Here is a 23,537-nt window from a genome sequence, read left to right as displayed (position 1 = left end):
CTTACATCACTGGACATCCCCAGAAGCTACTCCCATAAAAGAATAGAAAAGGCACAATTTGAAATCGAGGAGGAGGAGCTGAGGTGCTTAACCCATATGTAAGGAATTTGAAGCTGTTTCAACAGGAAAAGTCCATTTAAAAATTCAAAGGACTTCACACAGCTGGAATTCCAAGATGAGATTCAAGTGTGTCAGTAGAACAATCTTCCCACACTCCTGCCCCGAGCAGGAGATTCCCACTTCTGCTCCAATTCACTGCTAGACCACTGGGGATTTTAAAAAGGTATGCGGGCGATGTGGGAGGGAGGTAAAAGTTATCACAGTCAGCCGGGATAGGAAGGGGCATAGAAGGAGGGCAGATGCCATATGGAAAGGGCATAGAGATGGCAGACAATGGATGGAAGGAAGTGATGAGAAGATGAGGAAAGCAGAAACCAGAGATGACAAAAGTAGAAAAAAATGTTTCTATTTGCTTTAGGATAAAGTAGTATTAAATTAATAAATCAACTAATAAATCCTTATGGATAAACTCCAAGATTAAAATAGGTGGAGCCCAACTCCTTTGGAAGAACTGGATTATTGCAGGCATTCGAACTCTGAATGATGTTATTTCAGATGGTAATCTGCTGGAATTTTCACAATCGCAACATAGATTTGGTCTTAATAAGTCACAAAGTTTTAAATGGTTGCAATTGAAGCAGACTATTCAGGTGGGGTTCCCTGAATGGAAAAGTCTTAACAATCAATATAGTCTAGAGTTCCTATGCTTCCAAGCAGACTTCCTAGAACATCAAGCCGCATTGTGGTATAAATTACTATCTGGATATTTGAATAAAAAACCAAATTGTGGTCTCAGAGACATTTGGAGCATTGAGATTAAGCATCAGATTTCTGCATCTCAATGGCCATGAATTTGGTCATGGAGGATGAGATGTACAGTGTCAGCATCTATGAGGCAAACTTGGTTCTTTTTGTTGCATAGAGCGTTTTGGACCCCTGTTCGTTTACAAAAATTAGATAGCTCTAAGTCTAATAGATGCTGGCATTGTAATCTGGAACCAGGGACATTAGATCATCTACTTTATTATTGTCCCTTCATCAAGTTATTTTGGAATTCAATCTGGACTCAAGTAAACTCTTTACTGGAAAACCATGTTGCACTTTCCTATGATACTGTTTTATTTGGAATGGCTATGAGGAAGAAGAGTCAAATATCGTCACATAATAATAAACTTTTATTAGTTATGACAGGGGTTGCCATTCAACATATTACCAATAATTGGAAAAATCACAAGAATCTTAATTACACATTCTGATGGAATTCGTTGTGCCACATTTTTAAGATGGAAAGAGCAATAGTGTTACAAAAAGGGACATATAATAACTTTGTAAAGATATGGGGGCCATTGGAAAAGTATTGTGATGAATAGACATTTCTTTTCTGTTCCTTTTCTTTTTCATTTTTAGTTTTATCTAGCACACTCAAGGGGGGAGGGTGGATTTGGGATGTAATTTAATACGATAGGTTATAATATGTTGTATAATATAGTATATTCTATTTTAGTTGAGAATGTGATGAAGGGTGGGTGGATGGGGATTTTACACTATTAGATTTTATGTGTTAGATATTATAGTGCTATATGGAAATTACTTTTATGATATATTTTTGTGCACTTATTGTTTGATTTGAAAATGAATAAAGATTTAAAAATAAAAAAAGGATAAAGTATTATTGTGGCTATGTTGATAATAAACAGAAAATGGAAATAAGGTGATCCTTTTATTGGACTAATTTTAATACATTTTTGGACTAACTTTCAGAGATCAATACCCCATTCCTCAGGTCAAGACGAGACACCATAAAGCACAGTTACTTACCGTAACAGGTGTTATCCAGGGACAGCAGGCAGATATTCCCACACATGGGTGACGTCACCGACGGAGCCCCGCAGCGGACAGCCTCGAAAGCATCTTGCTTGAAGATCTCGAGCTTTCGATTGCTGCATCGCGCATGCGCGCGTGCCTTCCCGCCCAAACTAGGGGGCGCATCTCCTGAGAGGATCCTCAGTTCAGATACCAAGCTAAGAAGCCAACCAGGGGAGGTGGGAGGGTTGTGGGAATATCTGCCTGCTGTCCCTGGATAACACCTGTTACGGTAAGTAACTGTGCTTTATCCCAGGACAAGCAGGCAGCATATTCCCACACATGGGTGACCTCCAAGCTAAATCAAAAGGGAGGAGGGAAGTTGGCAATTTAAGAAAAAAGATTCTGTAACACAGATTGGCCAAAATGGCCATCCCTCCTGGATAAAGTATCCAGACAATAATGAGAAGTAAAAGTGTGAACCGAGGACCAAGTGGCAGCTTTACAAATTTCCTCAATAGGAGTTGATCTGAGGAAAGCAACCGAAGCCGCCATAGCCCTGACTTTATGGCCCGTTACTCGACTCTGTAGAGGAAGACCAGCCTGAGCATAACAGAAAGAAATACACGCAGCCAACCAGTTGGAGATAGTACGCTTCGAAACGGGATGACCCAATCTATTTGGATCAAAAGAAATAAAAAGTTGAGGAGAACTTCTGTGAGGTTGAGTACGTTGAAGATAGAAAGCCAACGTACGTTTACAATCCAAAGTATGCAAAGCCGCCTCACCAGGGTGAGAATGTGGCTTAGGAAAAAATACGGGTAGAACAATAGACTGATTGATATGAAAATCAGAAACTACCTTAGGTAAGAATTTGGGATGTGTACGGAGTACCACCTTGTCATGGTGAAAAACAGTAAAAGGTGGATCCGAAACCAAAGCTTGTAACTCACTAACTCGACGAGCTGAAGTGAGAGCAATCAAGAAAACAGTTTTCCAAGTAAGATATCGAAAATGAGCCAAGTCAATAGGTTCAAAAGGAGGTTTCATCAGTTGAGCCAAGACCACATTAAGATCCCATACCACAGGGGGAGGTTTGATCGGTGGATGGAGATTAAAAAGACCTTTCATAAAACGAGAAACTAGAGGATGTGCCGAGAGTGATTTCCCCTCTAAAGGCTGATGAAAAGCAGCAATTGCACTAAGATGAACTCTAATAGATGTGGATTGGAGACCCGACTGGGATAGATGAAGTAAATAATCCAAAACAGAAGCCAAAGAAGAAGAAGTTGGCTGAAGATTATGAGTGGAACACCAAGAAGAAAATCTGGTCCACTTTTGACTATAACATTGACGAGTTGACGGTTTTCTGGAAGCCAGAAAAACATCCTGAACAGACTGAGAAAATTCAGCAGAATCCATCAGGTGGAAAGGAACCATGCTGTCAAATGAAGAGACTGCAGGTTTGGATGAAGTAAGGATCCCTGACTCTGAGTGAGCAGAGAAGGAAAAACTGGCAGAAGAAGAGGTTCCTTGATGCTGAGTTGCAGAAGAAGAGAGAACCAATGTTGTCGGGGCCACCGAGGAGCTATGAGAATCATTGTGGCATGATCCGACTTCAATTTGACAAGAGTTTTGAGAATCAGAGGAAAAGGAGGAAAGGCGTAAAGGAACTGATTCCTCCAGTCTAGTAGAAACGCATCCGCCTCGAGACGAAGAGGGGAGAAGATGCGGGAACAAAACAGAGGAAGTTTGAAGTTGTTGGGTGACGCAAAAAGATCCACCCGAGGAGTCCCCCATCGGTTGAATACTTGACGAAGTGTGGGGGAGTTGATCGTCCATTCGTGAGGTTGAAGCAGACGACTCAATTTGTCTGCAAGGCAATTCTGAATACCCTGAATATAAACGGCTCGAAGAAAGATGTTGTGTGAAATCGCCCAATGCCACAACTTCAGAGCTTCCTGACACAGAGGATGGGAACCCGTTCCCCCCTGTTTGTTGACATAATACATTGCTACTTGATTGTCCGTCCGAACAAGGACTACTTGGTCGTGAAGGATGTGAAGAAAAGCTTTGAGAGCCAGAAATATCGCTCTGAGTTCCAACAGATTGATATGACATCGACGATCTGTGGCCGTCCATAATCCTTGCGTACGGAGACCATCTACGTGGGCTCCCCATGCGTACTCGGACGAATCTGTTGTGAGAACTTTCTGATGAGGAAGATGGTGAAACAGCAAACCTCTGGAAAGATTTGAAGAGAGCATCCACCAGCGGAGAGACTTCTTTAAAGAAGGCGTCACCGTTATATGGCGAGAAGGAGGATCTAGAGCTTGCTGCCATTGGGATGCCAGAGTCCACTGAGGGATGCGAAGATGTAGTCTTGCTAAAGGAGTCACATGTACTGTAGATGCCATGTGACCGAGAAGGACCATCATTTGACGCGCTCTGATAGTTGATAGGGAAGTTACATGATGACAAAGGTTTAAGAGAGTATTCTGTCGATTGAGAGGAAGAAAAGCTCTCATGCGGATGGAATCCAACACCGCCCCAATAAATTGAATCGATTGAGTTGGAACTAAGTGAGATTTTGGGAAGTTGATATGAAACCCCAGACTTTGAAGAAAAGAAATAGTCTGAAGGGTCGCTTGCGTAACCCCTGAACGAGAAGGGGCTTTTATAAGCCAATCGTCGAGGTAAGGAAAAACTTGAAATCCCTGGGCTCGAAGAGCCGCGGCTACCACAACCAGACACTTGGTGAAGACCCGAGGAGAGGTTGCTAGGCCAAATGGAAGAACCTTGTATTGAAGGTGAAGGTTCCCCACCTTGAACCTGAGATATTTGCGAAAATTTGGATGAATAGGAATGTGAGTATAAGCCTCTTTGAGATCCAGTGAGCACATCCAATCCCCTTGATCCATGAGGGAGTACAGGATCGGGAGAGAAAGCATGCAAAATTTTTCTTTGACTAGAAATTTGTTGAGAGCTCGTAGATCCAGAATGGGTCGCAAATCCCCCGTCTTCTTTGGAACCAGGAAATATCTGGAATAAAACCCCTGGTTGCGTTCGGGAGGAGGAATTTCCTCCACTGCTCGAAGGTGAAGAAGAGCTCGAGCCTCCCGAAGAAGAAGAGGGAGTTGCGAGGAACTGGAAAGACACTCTCTTGGAGGGTGATCTGGAGGCACCTGAAGCAGGCGCAGAGAGTATCCCTCTCGGATGATCGTAAGGACCCAAAGGTCCGATGTAATGGTTTCCCAGACAGATGAAAAAAGGGAAAGACGACCTCCGATTGGTAGGGAGGAATTTGGATGCAAAGAGGTTGGAATGCTCATCACTGGACCGTCAAAAAGACGGAGCTGTTTTGGTTGGAGCAGGTGTCTGAGGCTTTTGAGGACGTTGTTGTTGTGGCCGTCTAGGTGGAGGCCTAGAAAAAGCCGGTGTGGACTTCATGGGGTAACGACGAGCTGGAGGTCTGTAAGCTCTAGTCAGAGAAGGTTTTGGTTTCGGACGAATCAAAGAGGCGAAGGAACGCTCATGCTCAGAAAGCCTTTTAGTAGCTGCTTCAATAGAGTCATCAAAGAGCTCAGAACCTTGACACGGCAGGTTTGCTAAACGATCTTGTAAGTTGGGATCCATATCTACAATCCTGAGCCATGCAAGACGTCTCATAGCCACTGCAAATGCCGAGACTCTGGAGGATAGCTCAAAAGCATCATAAGATGCTTGCAACATGAATAGACGTAACTGAGACAGAGATTGAATAATGTTTTTATATTCAGAAAGGCGTTCTTTGGGCCAGTCTGGGCAAAAAGATGACAACTGCTTCAAAAAATGATTAAAATATGAAGTAAAGACATAGTTATAATTCAAAATTCTATTTGTCATCATAGAATTTTGATAAAGTCTGCGCCCAAACTTGTCCATAGTACGCCCTTCGCGTCCTGGTGGAACTGTTGCAGACACCTTAGATGGGTGAGCCTTCTTCAGGGAAGATTCCACCACTAGGGATTGATGAGAAAGTTGGGATTTCTCAAACCCTTTACATGGAACAGTACGATACCTAGACTCCAGCTTCGATGGAATAGCTGTCACAGAATAAGGAGTCTCCATGTTACGTAGAAACGTCTGCTTCAGCACCGGTGTCATGGGTAGACGTAAAGTCTCCTTAGGAGGATGAGAAAGTTCCATATCCGCAAGGTATTCAGGCGTGTATTTTGAATCAGAATGTAAATCAATATTAAGAGCCTGTCCCATGTCGAAGACAAATTTAGCAAAAGAAGCAGACTTCGAGGTCGAGGCTTCCTCAGGAGAAAGAGAACGAGAACGATGTGTCACTGAAAAAGATGGAGAAGCCTCGCGTGAATACTGAGATAGAGGCTCAGATTCAAGATGTAAAGTGATGGAAGATGTTCCACTGCCTGTCAGAGGAGGAGTGGCTGAATGTTTCCGCTTAAGGCTCCGAGTCGGAGAAGTGCGCGGAGTACGAGGTTTAGTAAGAGGAGATTTTTCTCGAGACAAATGCCTCGAAGGTGGTGTCCTCGACCTCGAATGCCTCGACGATATTGAAGAGGCAATGGTAGTATGAGCTTTAGAAGTAATATCAGAATGCTTCGAGCTCTTTGTAGAGGTAAGCTTCGAAGATCGAGACCTGTGCTTCGATCGAGGTAATGCTTGTTTAGCTCCATGTTCAGACGAGGAGTCTGACGAGGAAACCCTGGATCGAGACCTGCGACGAGGAGATCGCCGAGAGGGTGCCGATTTATGCTCAGGCTGGTGTTGCGCAGACAGAGTCGAGACCGGTACCAACTGAGCCACTATTGAGGAAATTTGCGTAGTCAGAATTGACTTCAGCATATCCTCAAACATGGGGACGGAGACCAAAGGACTCGGAGTCACAGGAGGTCTCGTGCGTTCCAAGGAGGGCGACCTCGATCGAGAGTATTCCCTGGACTTGGAAGCACGTTTTGAAGGTCTGGAAGACGGAGTCAAACCTGGGGCCCCAGGCTGAATGGAGGTAGACTCTGTCGGCTTCTTAGAGATGGTACCTGAAAAGGAAGCAGGAGACTTACCCCCCAATCCAGGCTTCGAGGACATCGTCGAGGCCTTCGAGGCCGAGGACCCGGAGGTCTTCGAGGCCGAGGCCTGTCGAGGAGGCGAGGTCGAGGTTTTAGTACTCGAGGTTGGTCCCGGAGTCGAGGATTTAACAGATGCCTCGACCGAGGCCACAGCTTTTTCAGGCTCCATACGAGGAAAAAGCTCCAAAAATCTGTCGCAGCGACGTTTAAAAGCACGAGGTTGAAGAGTGAGGCAGCGAATACAATCTTCGGGGCGATGAGTCGACCCAAGACAGATCATACACCGACTATGTGGATCAGTGATGGAAATAGTTCTACCACACTGATAACACCTTTTAAACCCGGTAACAGGCCGGGACATAGATAGGACAAAGTCCGTGTCGAGAACGGAGAAGAGAGGCCTAGGCCTCAATCTTCTAACCCGACGCTAAAGAAAAACCAAAAGATATATTTTATTTAAAAAAAAAAAAAAAAAAAAAGATACAAGTAGAAATAGAATTACGAACACAGCGACCGAAAACAATAAAGAGTACTCAGCCGCGGTGAAGAGAAGGCACAACGCTACGGGAACCAAGTCGACAAGTCTTCTCGGCTCCGCGGAAAACGTTGAACTGAGGATCCTCTCAGGAGATGCGCCCCCTAGTTTGGGCGGGAAGGCACGCGCGCATGCGCGATGCAGCAATCGAAAGCTCGAGATCTTCAAGCAAGATGCTTTCGAGGCTGTCCGCTGCGGGGCTCCGTCGGTGACGTCACCCATGTGTGGGAATATGCTGCCTGCTTGTCCTGGGATAACAGCAGTATACTTTACTGACCTGAGTAAGGAAGTTTTGGCCTCTGAAAGCTAATTGAAAAATGTATTAGTTTAATAAAATGTATTTGTTAAATGATGTTACTTCTCATTTTTTTTTTTCAAATTTACAATTGCTATCTTTATATTTTGCACAGTCTAGTAAATCAGCAATATTAAGAGCATGAACTTTTTTGTAAAATAAAGCTGTTTATTCAGAGAAGATCTCATGTGTTAACTGACAATGTTCCCACTAAAGAAGGAAGGCATATTGACTCAAACCAAAGGGTTGAGCCTTCTCTTGTATTTCTGGTCAACTACAAGAGAAAATGGTAATTCCTTCATGAATTTGAAATGCATGCATGAAACTGCAAAGACTGATCTTTTCTGCCTATCTTTAAAAATGATAAAAAATATAAGGGACCAATGACGATTAGGGGTGCCATTGGCTCTGCATGTTCTAAAAGTTTAGTGGCATGCAGACGGTACCACTGAGGTCCGTGAGATATAAGTTACTGTTCACTTTGAAAATGTTTTGAGACCTTCCATATTTTGTATGTTGAATAGAGTATCTGCAGATGTGACATTATGTACTGGAGAAAAAAATCTGATGCTATATGATGTTTATAAAAATATATATATTTGAAGCAATATTCATTTCCGATTCTAAAACTGTTACGTGTTCAGAGACTGTGAAAAAAGTTTAAAATGTGTAAAGGAGACACTAGTCTGGAAATGGCAAATTGATCCAGAAATTAATTTATCAGACTTTTTAAAAGTCCAGTTGTAATAAAGTTCAATTGAACTCACAGAAACTATTCAACTACTATATTACCACAAATGTATAGTCATAAGTGTTGGCCATGCAAAGCACAAATGATTCAATCAAAAATGTATCAAATGCAATGCAGCTTCTAGAATATTTCTAGGTTTTGGTTATATCCAGTAATACTGTGGTTTTGGAAGCCAATGATGGCATATTAAAGCGACAAAGGTCTGCCATTTAACTGTAAAGCAAAACTTAGTTGATCTAGGGGCAATACCTACACCTGAAAATTAAGATAATTAATGAGCAACTTACAGTTATATAAAAATATCGATATCTTAAGATAATAAACCAACTTGAATCAATGGTGTATTTAGACCTTTCAAAGCTAGAACATAGACCAGAAAAAGACTAGCTCCTTTGCTTATCTTGTTAAAAAATCATTCAAATCTGGACTCTAACTTAGCTACAGGGAAGAGCTTGCAAATTGATTAATGCATCATGTGTGCCCTCTAGATTCATATGGTGGCCATTACTAAAATTCAATGGAGAAGTACATAGGATGGTATTAGAGGAAGAGATAGGTGTTAAGACGTGTTGGGTTTGGGAGATGAACTATGCATAACAAAAACTTTGCTCTGATGCCTGTAAGAGTGTGATGTGGTTATTCATCCGTTAACGTATATAATTTTGGGAAACACCAACAGATCTATATTTAAGGTACACAAAGACCACTCCCAACATATGCATATTCCCATGTGTTCTTACTTTCTCGATATCCACCAGCTCCGTCTCGTAGATCTCTGCTATCGTTATGTGGTGCTTTGCTGCAATTGTGAACCGGCCCTAAGTGTTTAAAAATAAAAAGACTGTTCCAGATAAAAGGCAGCATTCGTACCCTTTCCTTTATTTCTCCTGTAGAAGGACAGCCTGCCTCCACTACACATGCAAAGTCCTTTGCTTTTAGATACATGCCCCCGAGAGTATAGTTAACCAAATTCTCTCTTCTCCTTCTGAGCTGTGGTCTGAAGTGCAGCCCTCAAGCTGGAGAGAGATAGCAGGTTCAGAAGCTCCTGTTAATTTTTGCACACCAGTGAGCAACTGTACAATGAGGGACAAATGTGGATATTAGAGAGGAGAGGCTGGCAGTAATCTATTCTGCCCGCTTATCCTTTTGGTAATTAAAATTTTGACTTTTATTGTGAATTGTAAATTGTCTAGATGGCAACTTCAATGGGCAGTATATTAAAAACATTCAAAGGATTCTTGAAATATTTCTCTCTCTGAAGAGTGTGTGCATGAAGAAGTAAGCAGAAGTTATATTATCTGCATTGCAGTGGATGTCTTACCCACTGACAGATGCTTAAGGCATCAAGGCCAAAAGAGATTAGTCGACAACATCCCACGTCCCATCAAAATCATGCCACATCTGGATTACAAACCTCAGGTGGTGAGAAATGAAACCACCCCTAAAGATGAACTTTTAGAGAGCTAGAGCTCAGTAGATACTGTACACCAGCAACAGGGAAAATGGCACCGGAGATGGGAGTGGGAGCACAGGTTTATGTACAAGCTCCTGTTCTTTCCACTGCCACAGTGCCTGTATTGGTCTTACCATGTCTGTGTAGATCTCAATAGCCCGACTCAAGCAGTTAATGGCTTCTGTGAAGGAATAGTCAAGAGAAACCATGTGAGAGGGGACAGCAGTACCCCACTAAAATAGAGCATTTCCTTGACACACACACACAGATGAGATAAATCCAAGCCCTTCAGAGGAACAAGAGGTGTGCTAAATGATATTTCTTCTAGATCTCACCTTGTGGATCAGCTTTCTTGAAGGCGTTTCCTGCATCCACAAAATTGGTGGCAGCATCATGCTTACTTTGCACCTGCAAGTGGAGCTGCGCTGCTTGGCAGAAGGCATTCCCTGCAGCTGGTAGGGGAAAACAGAAAGAAAACAGGGTAGTGGGGATGATCCAAACCAACTCTGTAGCTTCAATTTAAAATCTCCAAAGAGAAACAAGAAAACAAAAATGCAGCATGGATTGGGAATTAAGCCCCGACAAGGTCAATGTATCAAAAACCAGCCATATAGCCAACATAGTGAACATACTGAAGAGGAAGATCAAAATATATACGCTTCTTGCCTCAGAACACAATGAATTGAGATATACCATGTAGCCATGCATGCCCAGAAAGATCTTAGAATAATTCCTGGAAAATATCTGTATCAGTCAGGGCTGTGGAGTCGAGGAGTCAGAGACAATTTGGGGTACTAGAGTCGGAGTTGTGGGTACCAGAAACTGAGGAGTCAGAGTCGAAGGATTTATTTACCAACTCCATAGCCCTGGTATCAGTATCATCAGAGAGAGTGTGTGTCTATAGTGAACTACTTGTCTTCAGAGAAAAAGTTTTGCAAAAAGGAGAGAGCAAGAGGTTTTCTGATCCAAACCCAAAATGCACCAGGACTTTATATGGCAGATATTTAGAAGCTGCCAGCATTCAGGGTTTATATGACTAGAATGATGTGCTACATACCACTCCAGTTTTTCGCCATCTTGAACATGTTTGCAGCTCTGGCATACAAGTCACAGGCCTCTTCAACTTTAGAGGAACCCCTATATGGCAATTAAAGGGGGGGAAAAAAAAAAGAAGGATTTACACACAGTACACTCCCATTTCAAGTATCAAGTACAGTGCTCTTCAGCAATACTAGACAGGAGTACATAAAGAGTTGCCATACTGGGACAGACTGAAGGTCTATCAGAGAACGACACACGAGTCGGGTTCCTGCAGCAAACCATATCAACAGGAAAAATTGCAGCTGGTTTATCACAGGAATGGGAGCAAGGTCTTATACCACCCTACGGGAGCAGTATAAAGGTTAAAATAAAATTGCGCCCGGGTTGGTATCTCTAAGCCTCCCTCCCCAGCTCCCCTTGTGCCTACTTTATTTTCATGCCTTGGAGAAGAATCTTCAGAGGCCTGCTCCAGAGCCTTCCTTTTGCAGAGTTCTTCCTTGATGTAACATCTGGTTTCACAAAACCAGAAGTTACATCAAGGAGGGATTCTGCAGAACAAGACCAGGAGCAGGCCTCAAGATTCTTCTTCAAGGCATGGCTGAGGTTCTTGAAGGTAAAATAGATGCAGGGCGAGAGGGGAGTTGGAGAGGAAAGCACATAGATGCCAACTTGTGCTTCTGCCTTACCCATGTGTGTGCGGGAAGGGGGGGGACCAGGAGCGACATGCTAGACCTATGTGTGTGGGGGGGGGGTACTGGAGCTGGAGGGAAGGGAGATGGATGTTGGACCTGCAGGCAGGAGAAGAAAAGGGAAGGGAAAGAGATGCTGAACCAAGTGGATGAAGGAAGAGGAATACTGAACACAGCAAAGGGAGGGAGAGAGGAAAGAGGGGGTGAGAAACATTGGTGTAAGGGAGTAAGAGGTGAGAAGCTGGACACAAGTAAATATATGAAAAAAAGGGGAGATTATGGACATGGATGGGAGCATAGGGACGGTAAATGGACACAGAGGGGCAAAGTCATGGGAGGCTATATGGACAGAGAGAAGATAGCCAGACATGGGGGAAGAATAGGAACTCAGACGGAAGATGCTGGACTGGGGGGGAGCAGAACAGATAAGTGATGCTAGTCACCGGTGGAGGGGATATAGAATGGTGGTGGTGGTGATGATGAAGGTAGGGAGATGGTCAAAGGAAATATAGGAGAGAGAGAAAAGGGAGATGCTGAATATGGAGAAAAATACATAAACAGATGGAAGATAGATGGTGAGCTTGGAGAAAGAAATGTCAAATGAGACACTGGTGTACAAGTTTAAGACAGAAGGAAAAAGGAAAAAAGGCACCAAGCCTCGAACTATAGTAGAGCAAACAACAAAAAGAGGCACTGGAGATGTCAAATCCAACTAATGGTCACAATGTCTTTAATTAATGATTAACGCACAAAAATGTTTAAAAAACATACAAAGTTCCGACTAGGATCCAAGTTTCGGCGACCACGTCACCTTCTTCAGGGGACAATAATGAACTTGAAACGTACTGCCGACAATGCGTATGAACGTGTCGGACATGAAGTAGAGATGCCAACATGTTCATACACACTGTCCGCAGTACGTTTCAAGTTCATTATTGTCCCCTGAAGAAGGTGACGTGGTCGCCGAAACTTGGATTCTAGTCGGGACTTTGTATGTTTTTAAACATTTTTGTGCGTTAATCATTAATTAAAGACATTGTGACCATTAGTTGGATTTGACATCTCCAGTGCCTCTTTTCGTTGTTTGCTTAAGATAGAAGGAAACGGAAATCAGAACCTGAGACCAACATAATTTGAAAAATAAAATGACCATAGACAATAAAAGGTAAAACAACTTATTTTCTATTTTGTGATTAGAATACAAGGGGGTTCTGAAACAATCTCAGTCCAACCAACTTCCTAAATTTTGAGCATTATTTTGCCACTGTAGCTGGGAAAAAAAAGTATATTTTATTTTGCAAAGAGCCAATTTGCAGAATCGAAATGCTATGTTTTGACATGGTTTCAGATCATTGATTGAACTAGGTCAACAAAAAGTGTGAAACTCCCAGGCATTATGAAGTTCCTTTTCCTGCACAAGTAAACTCCAAAGAAATCCACAAATGTATGATCTTCTACCTCATATATGCATTTAAGGCAAACACTAAAAACATTCCTGTTCAAAAAATTCCTACCAGATCACTAAACCCTGCACTCTCCCCGCTCCTCCAGACGAAGGAAAATGCTCTAGTTATGGACTCTCTGCTCTTCAACCCGCCCCTGCCCCTCACCTCTCCCTTCCTATACCCATACCGAGATCCTACCTCTGCTTATCCCTCGAGTTCTCTTGTATTCCCTACTTCCCTTGTTCTCGACTCCGACCTTACCATGGTCCTTTATTTGTATTCCTATGTTAGGTGTAATTGCATACTTACTGCTAATGTACGATCTCTTCAGTTAACTCCTGTTAACCGCATCAAACTTCACGGTGTATAGCAGTATACAAATAAAAGTTTTATGTTAGGATGCAAACATTGAGTGACAAATGCCTATCATACTCCATAGTGAAGTGATGTGCAAATTTTCAGTGTGGATTTTGAGACCAAAGATGCAGCAAGGTATGGGAGGCCTCAAACAGCATCAACTCTTGAAATTGTTGACCATGTCCATGACCTGATTTTGGCAGATCAGCAAATATTGGATAAAACAATTGCTGAGAACATTTTTGGTGTAATCCATGAGCAGTTGGGTAAGCAGAAGCTGTCAGCCAAGTGAGTGCTCAAATGTTTGAACACTAATGAGAAACGACATTGAATGGCACTTCCAAGTTGATTTTGCAGCATTTTAAGCGAGCTGGTGCCAATTTTTTGGAATGATTAGTTACTGTTGATGAAAAACAAGTTACATCACTATGATCCTGAGACAAAGCAGTTCATGTGATGACGGCACTCAGGTTCTCCAAGGCCAAGGAAATTCAGGACCCAATAGTCAGCAGGAAAGGTCACGGCTGTAGTGTTTTAAGATCAGGAAGGTGTTGTAATGACTATCTTCCAAGGGGCCAAACAGTTAACGTAGACTACTGCTGTAATTTGCTGTGCCGATTAAAGGAGGCACTGAAAGAAAAAAAAGGAGAGGGAAGCTACAGAAAGGAGTTCTTTGTGCAAGACAATGCCCTGCTCACATGGCTGGCAAAACGATGGATGTTTTGACAGTTGGGATTTCAGAGCATAGCCCATCCACCCTCTCACCAGATCTTGCTCCATCTGACCATGTTCCGTTTCCAAACCTTAAAAAGAGTTTGAAAGGGCGACAGTTTTCAAATGATTCGGAGGCGACTGTTGTTGCGAAGTGAAACAGTGAACACAAGCACCAAAAGGAGGCTCTGCATGCCTCAGACCCCCTATATACAGAATTCCTCCCAGCCCCAAGGGCTGACTAGCAACCAAAAATCAACTTGGAGAAGAATAAACAGAATGAGACAGTAAGCAGGAAGAACAGGGTGGGAGTCTAGAATGTCACCTATCTACTGGAAAAGATTATCAAGGTAAGGCCATAACCTATTTTCCTAGAGCAATAGGCGAGACATTCTAGACAAGTGAGATGTAAAAAAGCAGTCCCCAAAAGCTAGAGTGGGTTGACTGCGCCAACCCTGAAGACCAAGGACCCAAAGGCAGAGTCCTATCTTGCCACCACATCAAAAGTATGCAGAGTGGACCAAAAGCTGTCCTACAAATCTCCACAGGGGCGATCGCCTTAGTCTTGGCCCATGATGAGACCATACTTCTGGTAGAATGCACCTTAACAAAAACAAGAGACTGTTCACTGCAAAGAATTCTGGACATGGCTCCATGAATACTGATGCCATTAAGATCCAGAAAAGGTGTATCAGAGGGTGCTGAAGTTCTCAGCCTAACCAAGAAGAGAATGACATGGATATGATTCAATCAATGATCTGAAAGTGTCAAAAACAGAGAATTTTGTTTCTGCAAATTGGCACTTAACTTCACCCCACCCCCCTTTTTACAAAACCGTGCAAGAGGTTTTTAGCGCCGGCCGGCATCCTGAATGCTCTCTGTACTGCTCCAACGGTCATAGAGTTCCTATGAGCATCAGAGGATCACATAGCATTTGGCGCACCGGCGCTAAAAACTTCTTGCGCAGTTTTGTAAAGGGTGTAAATAAGATAACACTTCAGTTACAGTAGCAAAATAATGCTCAGAATTTAGGAAGTTGGTTGGTAGCACCCCTTCATAATTAAATTTCAGGGATTTTATTGAAAATAATTCACTATGAATATACTGTAGAGGTCACTCATGTTTTTAGATTCGCTTATAAAAGTGATTTTGCTGTCTTGACCAGCTTCAGGAAGGTGTGAAATAAGAATCAATTTTTTAAAATTCTTCTTCAGAAGTCAGTCTTTAAACATTGTTATGCTGGTCTAAAGACTATCACAAGCTGTGATCATACAGTCCCTGTACCTAAGCTTTAGAGACCACATTTTTCCTTTTTCAGATGCAAAATACACTGGTAATATCTGATGCGACTGTCAGTCTAGCATTGCTAGCAGTCAGCATTTTCGGTTGGCCTAACCAATCAGCAGAGGTCTATGGGACATTATATCAATCTGACCCTGGAATGTTGATGCAGATAGACCCTAAATGCTCCTACATAGAATTCACATACATTAAGCAACCTGCCAGACTGGATTGTTTATCAAGAAGATATGCTAGTTGAATGGGACAAAGAAGCCAGAGACTAATCCCATCTACCATTCCTGCAAGTGTCACATCTTCCTTATCAATTAAACTAACCATTGTTTCAAACAGTTTACAAATTATAAACAGAAGATACTGGGACATACAATAGTTTCTATATTTAGAATAAGATTCCAACTTATAAAAGCCTCCTCTCTGCAACACCCCTCTCTCTGTTACCATCACCCCCTCCCCTCTCTTTCCTCTGTAATGCAGGTAAACTGTCCCCTCTCTCTCACACACACACACACACACACACAAGCAATCTATGAATCCACTCTATTTGTAGCTTATGTATCTTTCTTAAAGATTGCCTTTCTGCAATGTTACATAATATATTCTTTATGCAATCACTTCTGGCTGTCATTGTCTGTAATTTTACTTCCTACTGAATCTTCAACGAGGGTATCAAACCCAGGGCCTGGCGGATTGTAAGGCCACCACATGATATCATTGGGACTTATTTGCTTCAACATTACCCCCCCCCCCCCCCAGAACCTTACATTTTGGCAGCTAATCCCTACAGTGGCATCTTAAAAAAGGATCTATGTGGTCTCTAAAGCTCATGTATAATATTTGGGAATACTTACATTGATCCAGTAAAATATCACAACCTGAAGAGAATCTAGTTTACTCCAGATGCCATGCAGCTATTACATCACTGTGTTTTTCATCTTTTAATTTCATTCACAAATTTTTAACCCACCTATTCTTGTAAATCTAAGTGTTATAGTTTGCAGTCAATAACCTGTACAAAAAAATGTTTGCAACCACACACACACCCTTATTATGCTGGTCTGTTTTTATTCTGCTTTCTGTCTTCTCATAACTTCTTTTCCAGGATATTTTCTTTCTTTGTCTTTATTTCTTTCCTACGACTCAGACATTGATCTTTCCCTTTCATTTCTATTTAATTTTCTCTTCTCCACCTCTAAAATTTATTTTCATCGCTACTTTTCCACTCATCTGAATCTTGCACCTGACCTTGTCTCAGCTTCCAGTTCTGCTTGTCCCAGTTTTTCACCTCCCCTTCTCTTCCCTCCATTACTGCCACTCAGCCCTACCTTCCTCCTTACTGGGTTGCTCCCCCCTTATCAATCCCCTGTTACTAACTACCTATCCCACCAAAACAAGTCTGTTTACCCTTAGAAAGGTACCCTTGGCGAGACCTTTTCTAAGAGCAAACATCAACAAAATTGACTATTGTAACTCCATCCACTTCACCAGACATGCACAATATCTTTATCTTCAGCTCAGAGAATATGGTAGTGAAAACTTCAGTATGGTGCTAAACATGTGACACTACTACTATTTATCACTTCTTATAGTGCTGAACACAGCGCCGTACATTTTGACGTTTATAGATGGTCCCTGCTCAGAAGCGCTTACAATCTAACTCACATAGACGGACATGACATTTAGGGGTGGGGATGCAGATTAAGCTCTATAATATAGTGTTTCCAAATGTATTAGCTTCTCTAATTTCTGTTGACATTTCATCATTTGTTTGTTCTGGCCAGGGGTATGGTAGTATAGCCTTGCCTATATGCTGCTGCTAGGATTAAATTCAAAATCATGCCAATCCATTGCACCTCTTTCACTGGCCTACTTCTCTAGATGCGTAGCTATTTTGCTCCTCCCATTGCGTCACCAGTCTCTTAGATTTTCACAAGGCAATCTTCTACAATAGAGAGCTGAAAGGGGACAGCGGGGATCCCGCGGATTCCCCCTTCGGGGTCACTGGGATCCTGTGGGGACACCCCTAGGGTCATGGGGATCCTGTGGGGACACCCCCTAGGGTCACGGGGATCCTGCAGGGTTCGATACAACTTGAGCCGCGAGGCTCATCTTCTTTTTCCTACCTGCCCTGCCGCAGCACACATAGCCAACCGGAAGTCTTCCCTGATGTCAGCACTGATGTCAGAGGGAGGGCTTAAGCAAAGCCGTCCCTCCGACGTCAGAGCTGACATCGGGGAAGACTTCCGGTCGGCTATGTGTGCTGCGGCAGGGTAGGCAGGAAATAGAAGATGAGCCTCGTGGCTCGAGCTCCATTGGCTGAGAAAGTTGCTGGTAATTTGCTTGCAGATGAGGGCTGGAAGGTAAACGCAGAACACAAAAGGGGGGGAGGGAGTGCGTTTTTGGACACAAGGCATGAACTTGGGAAAGAGGATGGAGGAAGGGAAGGAAAGAGATGCTGAGATGGGGGAGGGAATGCGTTTTTAGACACAGAAGGCATGAACTTGGGAAAGAGGATGGGGTAAGGGAGGGAAAGAGATGCTGAGGTGGGGGGAGGGAATGCGTTTTGGACACAAGGCATGAACTTGGGAAAGAGGATGGAGGAAGGGAGGGAAAGAGATGCTGAGATGAGGGAGGGAATGCGTTTTTGGACACAGAAGGCATGAACTTGGGACAGAGGAAGGGAGGGAAAGAGATGGTTGTGTATACGGGAATGGAAGAAAGGAGAATTTTTGGTCATAAGGAGGGAGTGAGATACAGATGAGGGATAAATATTGTGGTGGAAAGGGAACAGTGGGATAGATTTAAATGGATGCAAGAGGGAGGAATGTTGGACATAGTGGTGAAGGGAATGGAGCGAGAGATGTGGCATGGTGCTGGAGGGGTGATAGAAGGAGAAATGTTGGGCATGGGGCTGGTGGGCAGGCACGAAAGATGAGAAAGGGATAAATGCTGGACAATGGAAGGAGGAACCAATGGAAAGCAACAGAAGAATTTCCAGAAGATGGGAAAGCAGAAAAAAGAAACTGGGACCAACTTTATGGAAAAATAAGTCTCCAGCCAACATAAGTCTCCAGTCAAAGGTAAAAAACGGAATTTATTGACTAAAATATGTTAGCTTTGGGAAATATATATAGCAGATGTCTTTGTATTGTGTTCAAAAGAAAAGGTAATGCATTTCTGGTTTTATTTCTACAGTGTTGAAGTACTTGCTGACCCTTGCTGTGACTGGTGGGGATCCCCAAGCACCGCCAGCAGAGGATCTCCTCTAGAGACGGCCAGAACTCCCCTCCACCAAGCATAGCAGTCACTGGCAGCATCCATGAGCCACTGAGGTGCCAGCATCTGTGACTCAGGGACGCTACTGCTGCCTACCCCCGGCCAACTGCAAAGGAAGTCCTCAGTTGACAGCTTGGGGGTTCTTATCAACTGAGTATTTATATTTTATATTTACATTATAGGCTCTGGTAGAAACCCATTTACAAAGTATGTATTCTTCCCAATTAATATTTCCAAATTAATAAAGACTCTTTGCTTATTTGTAAATGGGTCTCTACCAGAGGCTTTAATGCAGTAGCATAATTAAATGAAATAACTATTTCTGAAGTTTATAGGGACGGGACAGGACGGAGGGGATTCCTCATGGGGACGGGTGGGATTTCTGTCCCCATGCAACTCTCTATTCTACATATTAATGAACCTTCAAAAAACATATTAGAGTTTAAGTAGCACCCTTTTTGCTACTTGGTTCCATTATTCGGGAACTGCCTAGCACATAGGGGATGAGAGCTCCTACCACAGCTTCAAAGCAGGGAATAATAATAACAACTTTATTTTTTATACTGCCATAATCAAAAGTTCTAGGTGGTTTATACTAAAAAGAGCTGGACAATCAGCTAAATACAATAATACAGTAAAAAATACAAATATTTGTAAAATAGAATTTCAATAATAAAACTCACTAAGTTAATAAACTTATTGAACAAAGTGGTCTTAAGTCTTAATTAATTTCCAAAAATTGCAATAGGATAACATAGCTTGCTGAATACATTTACCTAACCAAGACTGTTGCCTACCAGCTTGAAATGCTAGGGTCCTATCTAAGAAGGTCTTATACATAGCATGTTAATATGTAGTCATTCTATAAATTGCCTTCATATCTTCCAACTTCTTTCTGGCTCTCATCACTCCCTATCTCCACATACTCTCTCCTCCCCACTCATATCTCTATTACCTAAAACTTAGTGGAGTTGACACTTAATGGTTAGCACAATGGGTTAACAGCCTGAGGAATTGGGTTTTGTTTCCCACTGTGGGTCCTTGTGATACCAGGTAAGGCACTTAACCCTTCATTGTCCCAGGTACAACAAACTGACAGTTCACTAGGGACAGAGAAAGTACTTGCATATAATTTTAAAAACGCTTTGGTTGTATCACAAAGGCAGTATAACAAATGAACATGAGTTACCATACTGAGACAGACTGAAGATCCATCAAGCCTGGTATGCAGTTTCCAACAGTGGTCACAAGTACCTGGCAAGATCCCAAAACAGTAAAACAGATTTTATGCTGTTTATTCTAGAAATAACTATTCCATACACCACACACTACTGATCGAGTCGGAGGTGTTTGGCTTCTCTCTCCTTCTTGCAGATTCCAACCTCTTCTCCCACTGTAATCACATAGCCTTTCCTCATTTTGCAATCCACTCCATCCATCTAGTCACTCCTCTACCTCTCTGGATAGTGGTCATTTATCATCCCCCCCTACCCCTGAGGTCTGCCAATGCTTTACTTTTAGCCTACCCAAATTTATCTCAGGCACACTTGACTAACACAGGAGAATGCTGCTTTTTTTTTTTTTTCCCGCATGCTCCACATTTATGGAACAGACTATCTATGAGTTATTGAAAAGGGGGGGGGGGGTCTTTTAAACAGTTTTAAGTGAAATTAAAAAAAACATTTTCAGGAAGCATTTGAATCTGTAGATGACTCAAGAATGCGTCACTTGAAAGTTTGCAGGACTGTTGAATTCTACCCAAACTTGATATGGATAGTTCTTGCGAGTAGAAAATGAAACGGAGAAATTTGTCCTCATCCCCGTGGGATCTATTTCTCTCCTGTCTTGCGAGTTCTGTCCCAGTCAGCTCTGTCCTCATCTGTAGAAGTCTCAAACACTTATGATTTTAAAGTGTTTGAGGCTTGTGCAGATGAAGACAAAGTTTGCAGGGGCAGGGACGGAGATTGAGATACTTGTGAGAAGTGTCTGTCTTATTAGGATATGGAATTCCGTTCTGTCTTTTGGATTGTAAACCACTCTGGCTTGTATTAGAAAAGTGATATATTATGTACTATATTATTTTTAATTGTTAATCTATTAAAGTGATTTCCTCACACCGGTCAAGCTAAACATACACTCCCTGCAAGCAAAATATTTGGATGAAGAGTTTATCAAGAGTTTAATTTTTCTTTATTGGTGGACTTTAAAAGCACTTTCCAAGCTGTGCAGGCTGTATTTATTCAATGACTCCCATTCCAAAGCTGAACAGGCTATATTAATCCAAGTACTCCCAAAGCAATCATTTTTCCACTACAGTTTTCCTACCCACCCATATGCTTACCAATGTAATAAACTTCAAGTATCACACACAGGTTGAAGCTTCTACCAACCTCCACCTACCAGCTACTTCCTAGAGCAAACCTGATTATCATGTATTTTGCACAAAGATCAAATTAAACAGATATCACAACATAATTAAGCAGAACCCTGAAAAACATAACCTATCTTTTTCAAATAAATGTCCTCACAACAAAGAAATGAGAAAAACAACTGGAAATGAGAAAAGGTGTGACCTTTGAATGCTGCAGGTGGGTAATTCCATGTCAACTGGTCCAATTTCAAGGAGGATCCCCACTTGACATCTTCCACTGATACAAAAAAAAAAGGGGACCCCTAACTCTGGACTTAGTTGAGAAAATGCACCACAAAGTTGGCTGTCTTCATTAGAGGTATCTGAAAAATAAATTCATCAGTTTCTGAGCTAGTCAAATGGGGAGCTCTGGACCACTTGACATGGAATAACCAATCAGAGTAATAAACTGTACTCCATATACATGCATATCTAGATGTCAGAGCTGGATTGGGAGGACAGGAAAGCAGGCAATAGCGCACCAGCTAACTAACCAACCAGCCACCCACCTGCATGCTGATGGCTAGCATCTAAGACACTACAAAAATGACCAGATCTGTACCATGCAAAAGCTGTACTCTGAGCTACCCCCCAAAAAAGAGGTGGTGTCATCCACTCACTGTACTTGCGAAACAAGACTGGATTGCCCCCATGTCTCTCCCTCACCCCTTCTCGTTCAAAAACGAAAAATAACGAAACTACCAGCAAAAACATCCTGAAGAAACGGGTACCTAAGGTTAGAATCAGCAAATCTGTAGGACAGCACAGCCTTGGCAGTAAGCTCTTTGGGGGAAGGGGTGAATCAAGTTTCAAAAAGCCATCCTAAGTGAAAAGCATATACATATATTACCAAAAAGACAACTGAAACGGTGAACATTCCAAATTACCCAAACAAAACATCTGTGAATAAAAAAAAAGAAATCTCAAAATTTTTTTTAGGGACGGGAAGAAGTGGGGGAAACTAACATTTTTCAGGCTCCATCCCAAGACCCGTAGCTCCCGTCCCCAGATCCCCGCCTGCTTTTTGACCCTCTGGGCCCTTCGTCAGCACAACTCCCTCACCCGAAGAGCCCGGAGAAAAAGGACTGCGAAGACTTGAGCTTCTTTTCCGCTTCGGCCACCAACTGCCGCGCCTCCAGCTCTTTGGCCGAATTATCCATGGTGAGCTCGCTCAAGGGAGTCGAGTCCGGCGAACAGGGAGGACACCCTAGATCCGATGACACAGCGCAGCCCGGGCCGCGCAAGCTCTCCCCTGACACGTGACATCCCCCCCCCCCCTCCACCTGATTTACACTTCTCCGCCGGCACGTGATCCTAACATTCTGGAAAGTCCTCGGTTCCCCGCCCAGGACCCTCGGCACGTGACCCCGGCGAAACTTGGGGATTCGAAACAGGGGCTCTGTGAGAGAAAAGGGGCGGGTTGTGGCTTTTTTCGTCACGTGCCCAAGGATAGATTTGATCTGTTTCCCGAGCCTTGGGTTTTGTTTAGGGTGTTTTTCTTTCCTCAATTTAAGGGATCGGGTCATAGTCGTTTCTTGTTTTTGCCATTGCAGTTTTTGTTTATTTCATTTATTTATTTTAAAAAATTTCTATACCGTTTAAAACTAAACGGTTTACATACATAATTTTGTAAAAACATAATCAAACAGACACACAAACAATCATCAGAAATCATATCTACAAACTAATACTATAGCTTATATAATGAAAATCATCAACTGTGCAGAGAGGAAAATTATTGGCTAAAAAAGGCATCTACAAATAATTGTCTCGAGTAATTTTCTAAACATGCCCTTTTCACTAGTTTCGTATTTGGCCTACAAAGGAGTTCCATATTTTAACTCCTGCACTGCATATGTATACAGTATTATTTTAACGTTTAGGGCCTGATGGTAGCTGTTTAAAAAAAATTACTCAAGTGCTTTTTAGTCATTTTCTGTTGAAAAAGGCATAACTACATTAAAACTGCAAATTTTTGTGATTTAAAATTAATTGCTTAAATACACGAATTCCTCACTATAAAAGAAAACACGGTGCAGTGAGCTTTTTTTTTTTTTTTTTGAGGAATGCCTCTTTATTTTTTTTAGTTCAAAATTTTTATTGGATTTTAAAAAATACAAACAATGGTCAGGAATAGGATGCAAAATGTAACAAACAAAAGATGCATAGAGACTAAACAGGAATATGGTGCAGTGAGCTTTTAATTGGTGAGGAGTTGCCTAATGGTAGAACTGTTGCCTCAGCACTCTGAGGTTGTGGGATCAAATCCCCAGCGCTGCTGACAAGTTACTTAATTTTCCGTTGCCCCAGGTACAAAATAAGTACCTGTATCTATGT

General features: G+C 42.4%; 1 protein-coding gene across 1 annotated transcript in view; it reads right to left on the bottom strand.

The window, feature by feature from the left end:
- NAPA (NSF attachment protein alpha) overlaps positions 1-22,477 on the bottom strand; it is a 74,645-nt gene extending 52,168 nt beyond the window's left edge. The window contains exons 1-5 of the mRNA XM_033954745.1: positions 22,263-22,477; positions 11,030-11,109; positions 10,308-10,424; positions 10,107-10,153; positions 9,260-9,337 (exon numbers count right to left, since the gene is read on the bottom strand). Of these exons, the coding sequence (XP_033810636.1) occupies positions 9,260-9,337; positions 10,107-10,153; positions 10,308-10,424; positions 11,030-11,109; positions 22,263-22,360 (420 nt within the window). The 5' untranslated portion in view covers positions 22,361-22,477. The remainder of the gene's footprint in view (positions 1-9,259; positions 9,338-10,106; positions 10,154-10,307; positions 10,425-11,029; positions 11,110-22,262) is intronic.
- Positions 22,478-23,537: the final 1,060 nt, after the last annotated feature.

Source organism: Geotrypetes seraphini, chromosome 8 (genome assembly GCF_902459505.1).
Source record: "Geotrypetes seraphini chromosome 8, aGeoSer1.1, whole genome shotgun sequence".
NCBI lineage: Eukaryota > Metazoa > Chordata > Amphibia > Gymnophiona > Dermophiidae > Geotrypetes > Geotrypetes seraphini.
This window is presented reverse-complemented; position numbering and strand designations above follow the sequence as displayed.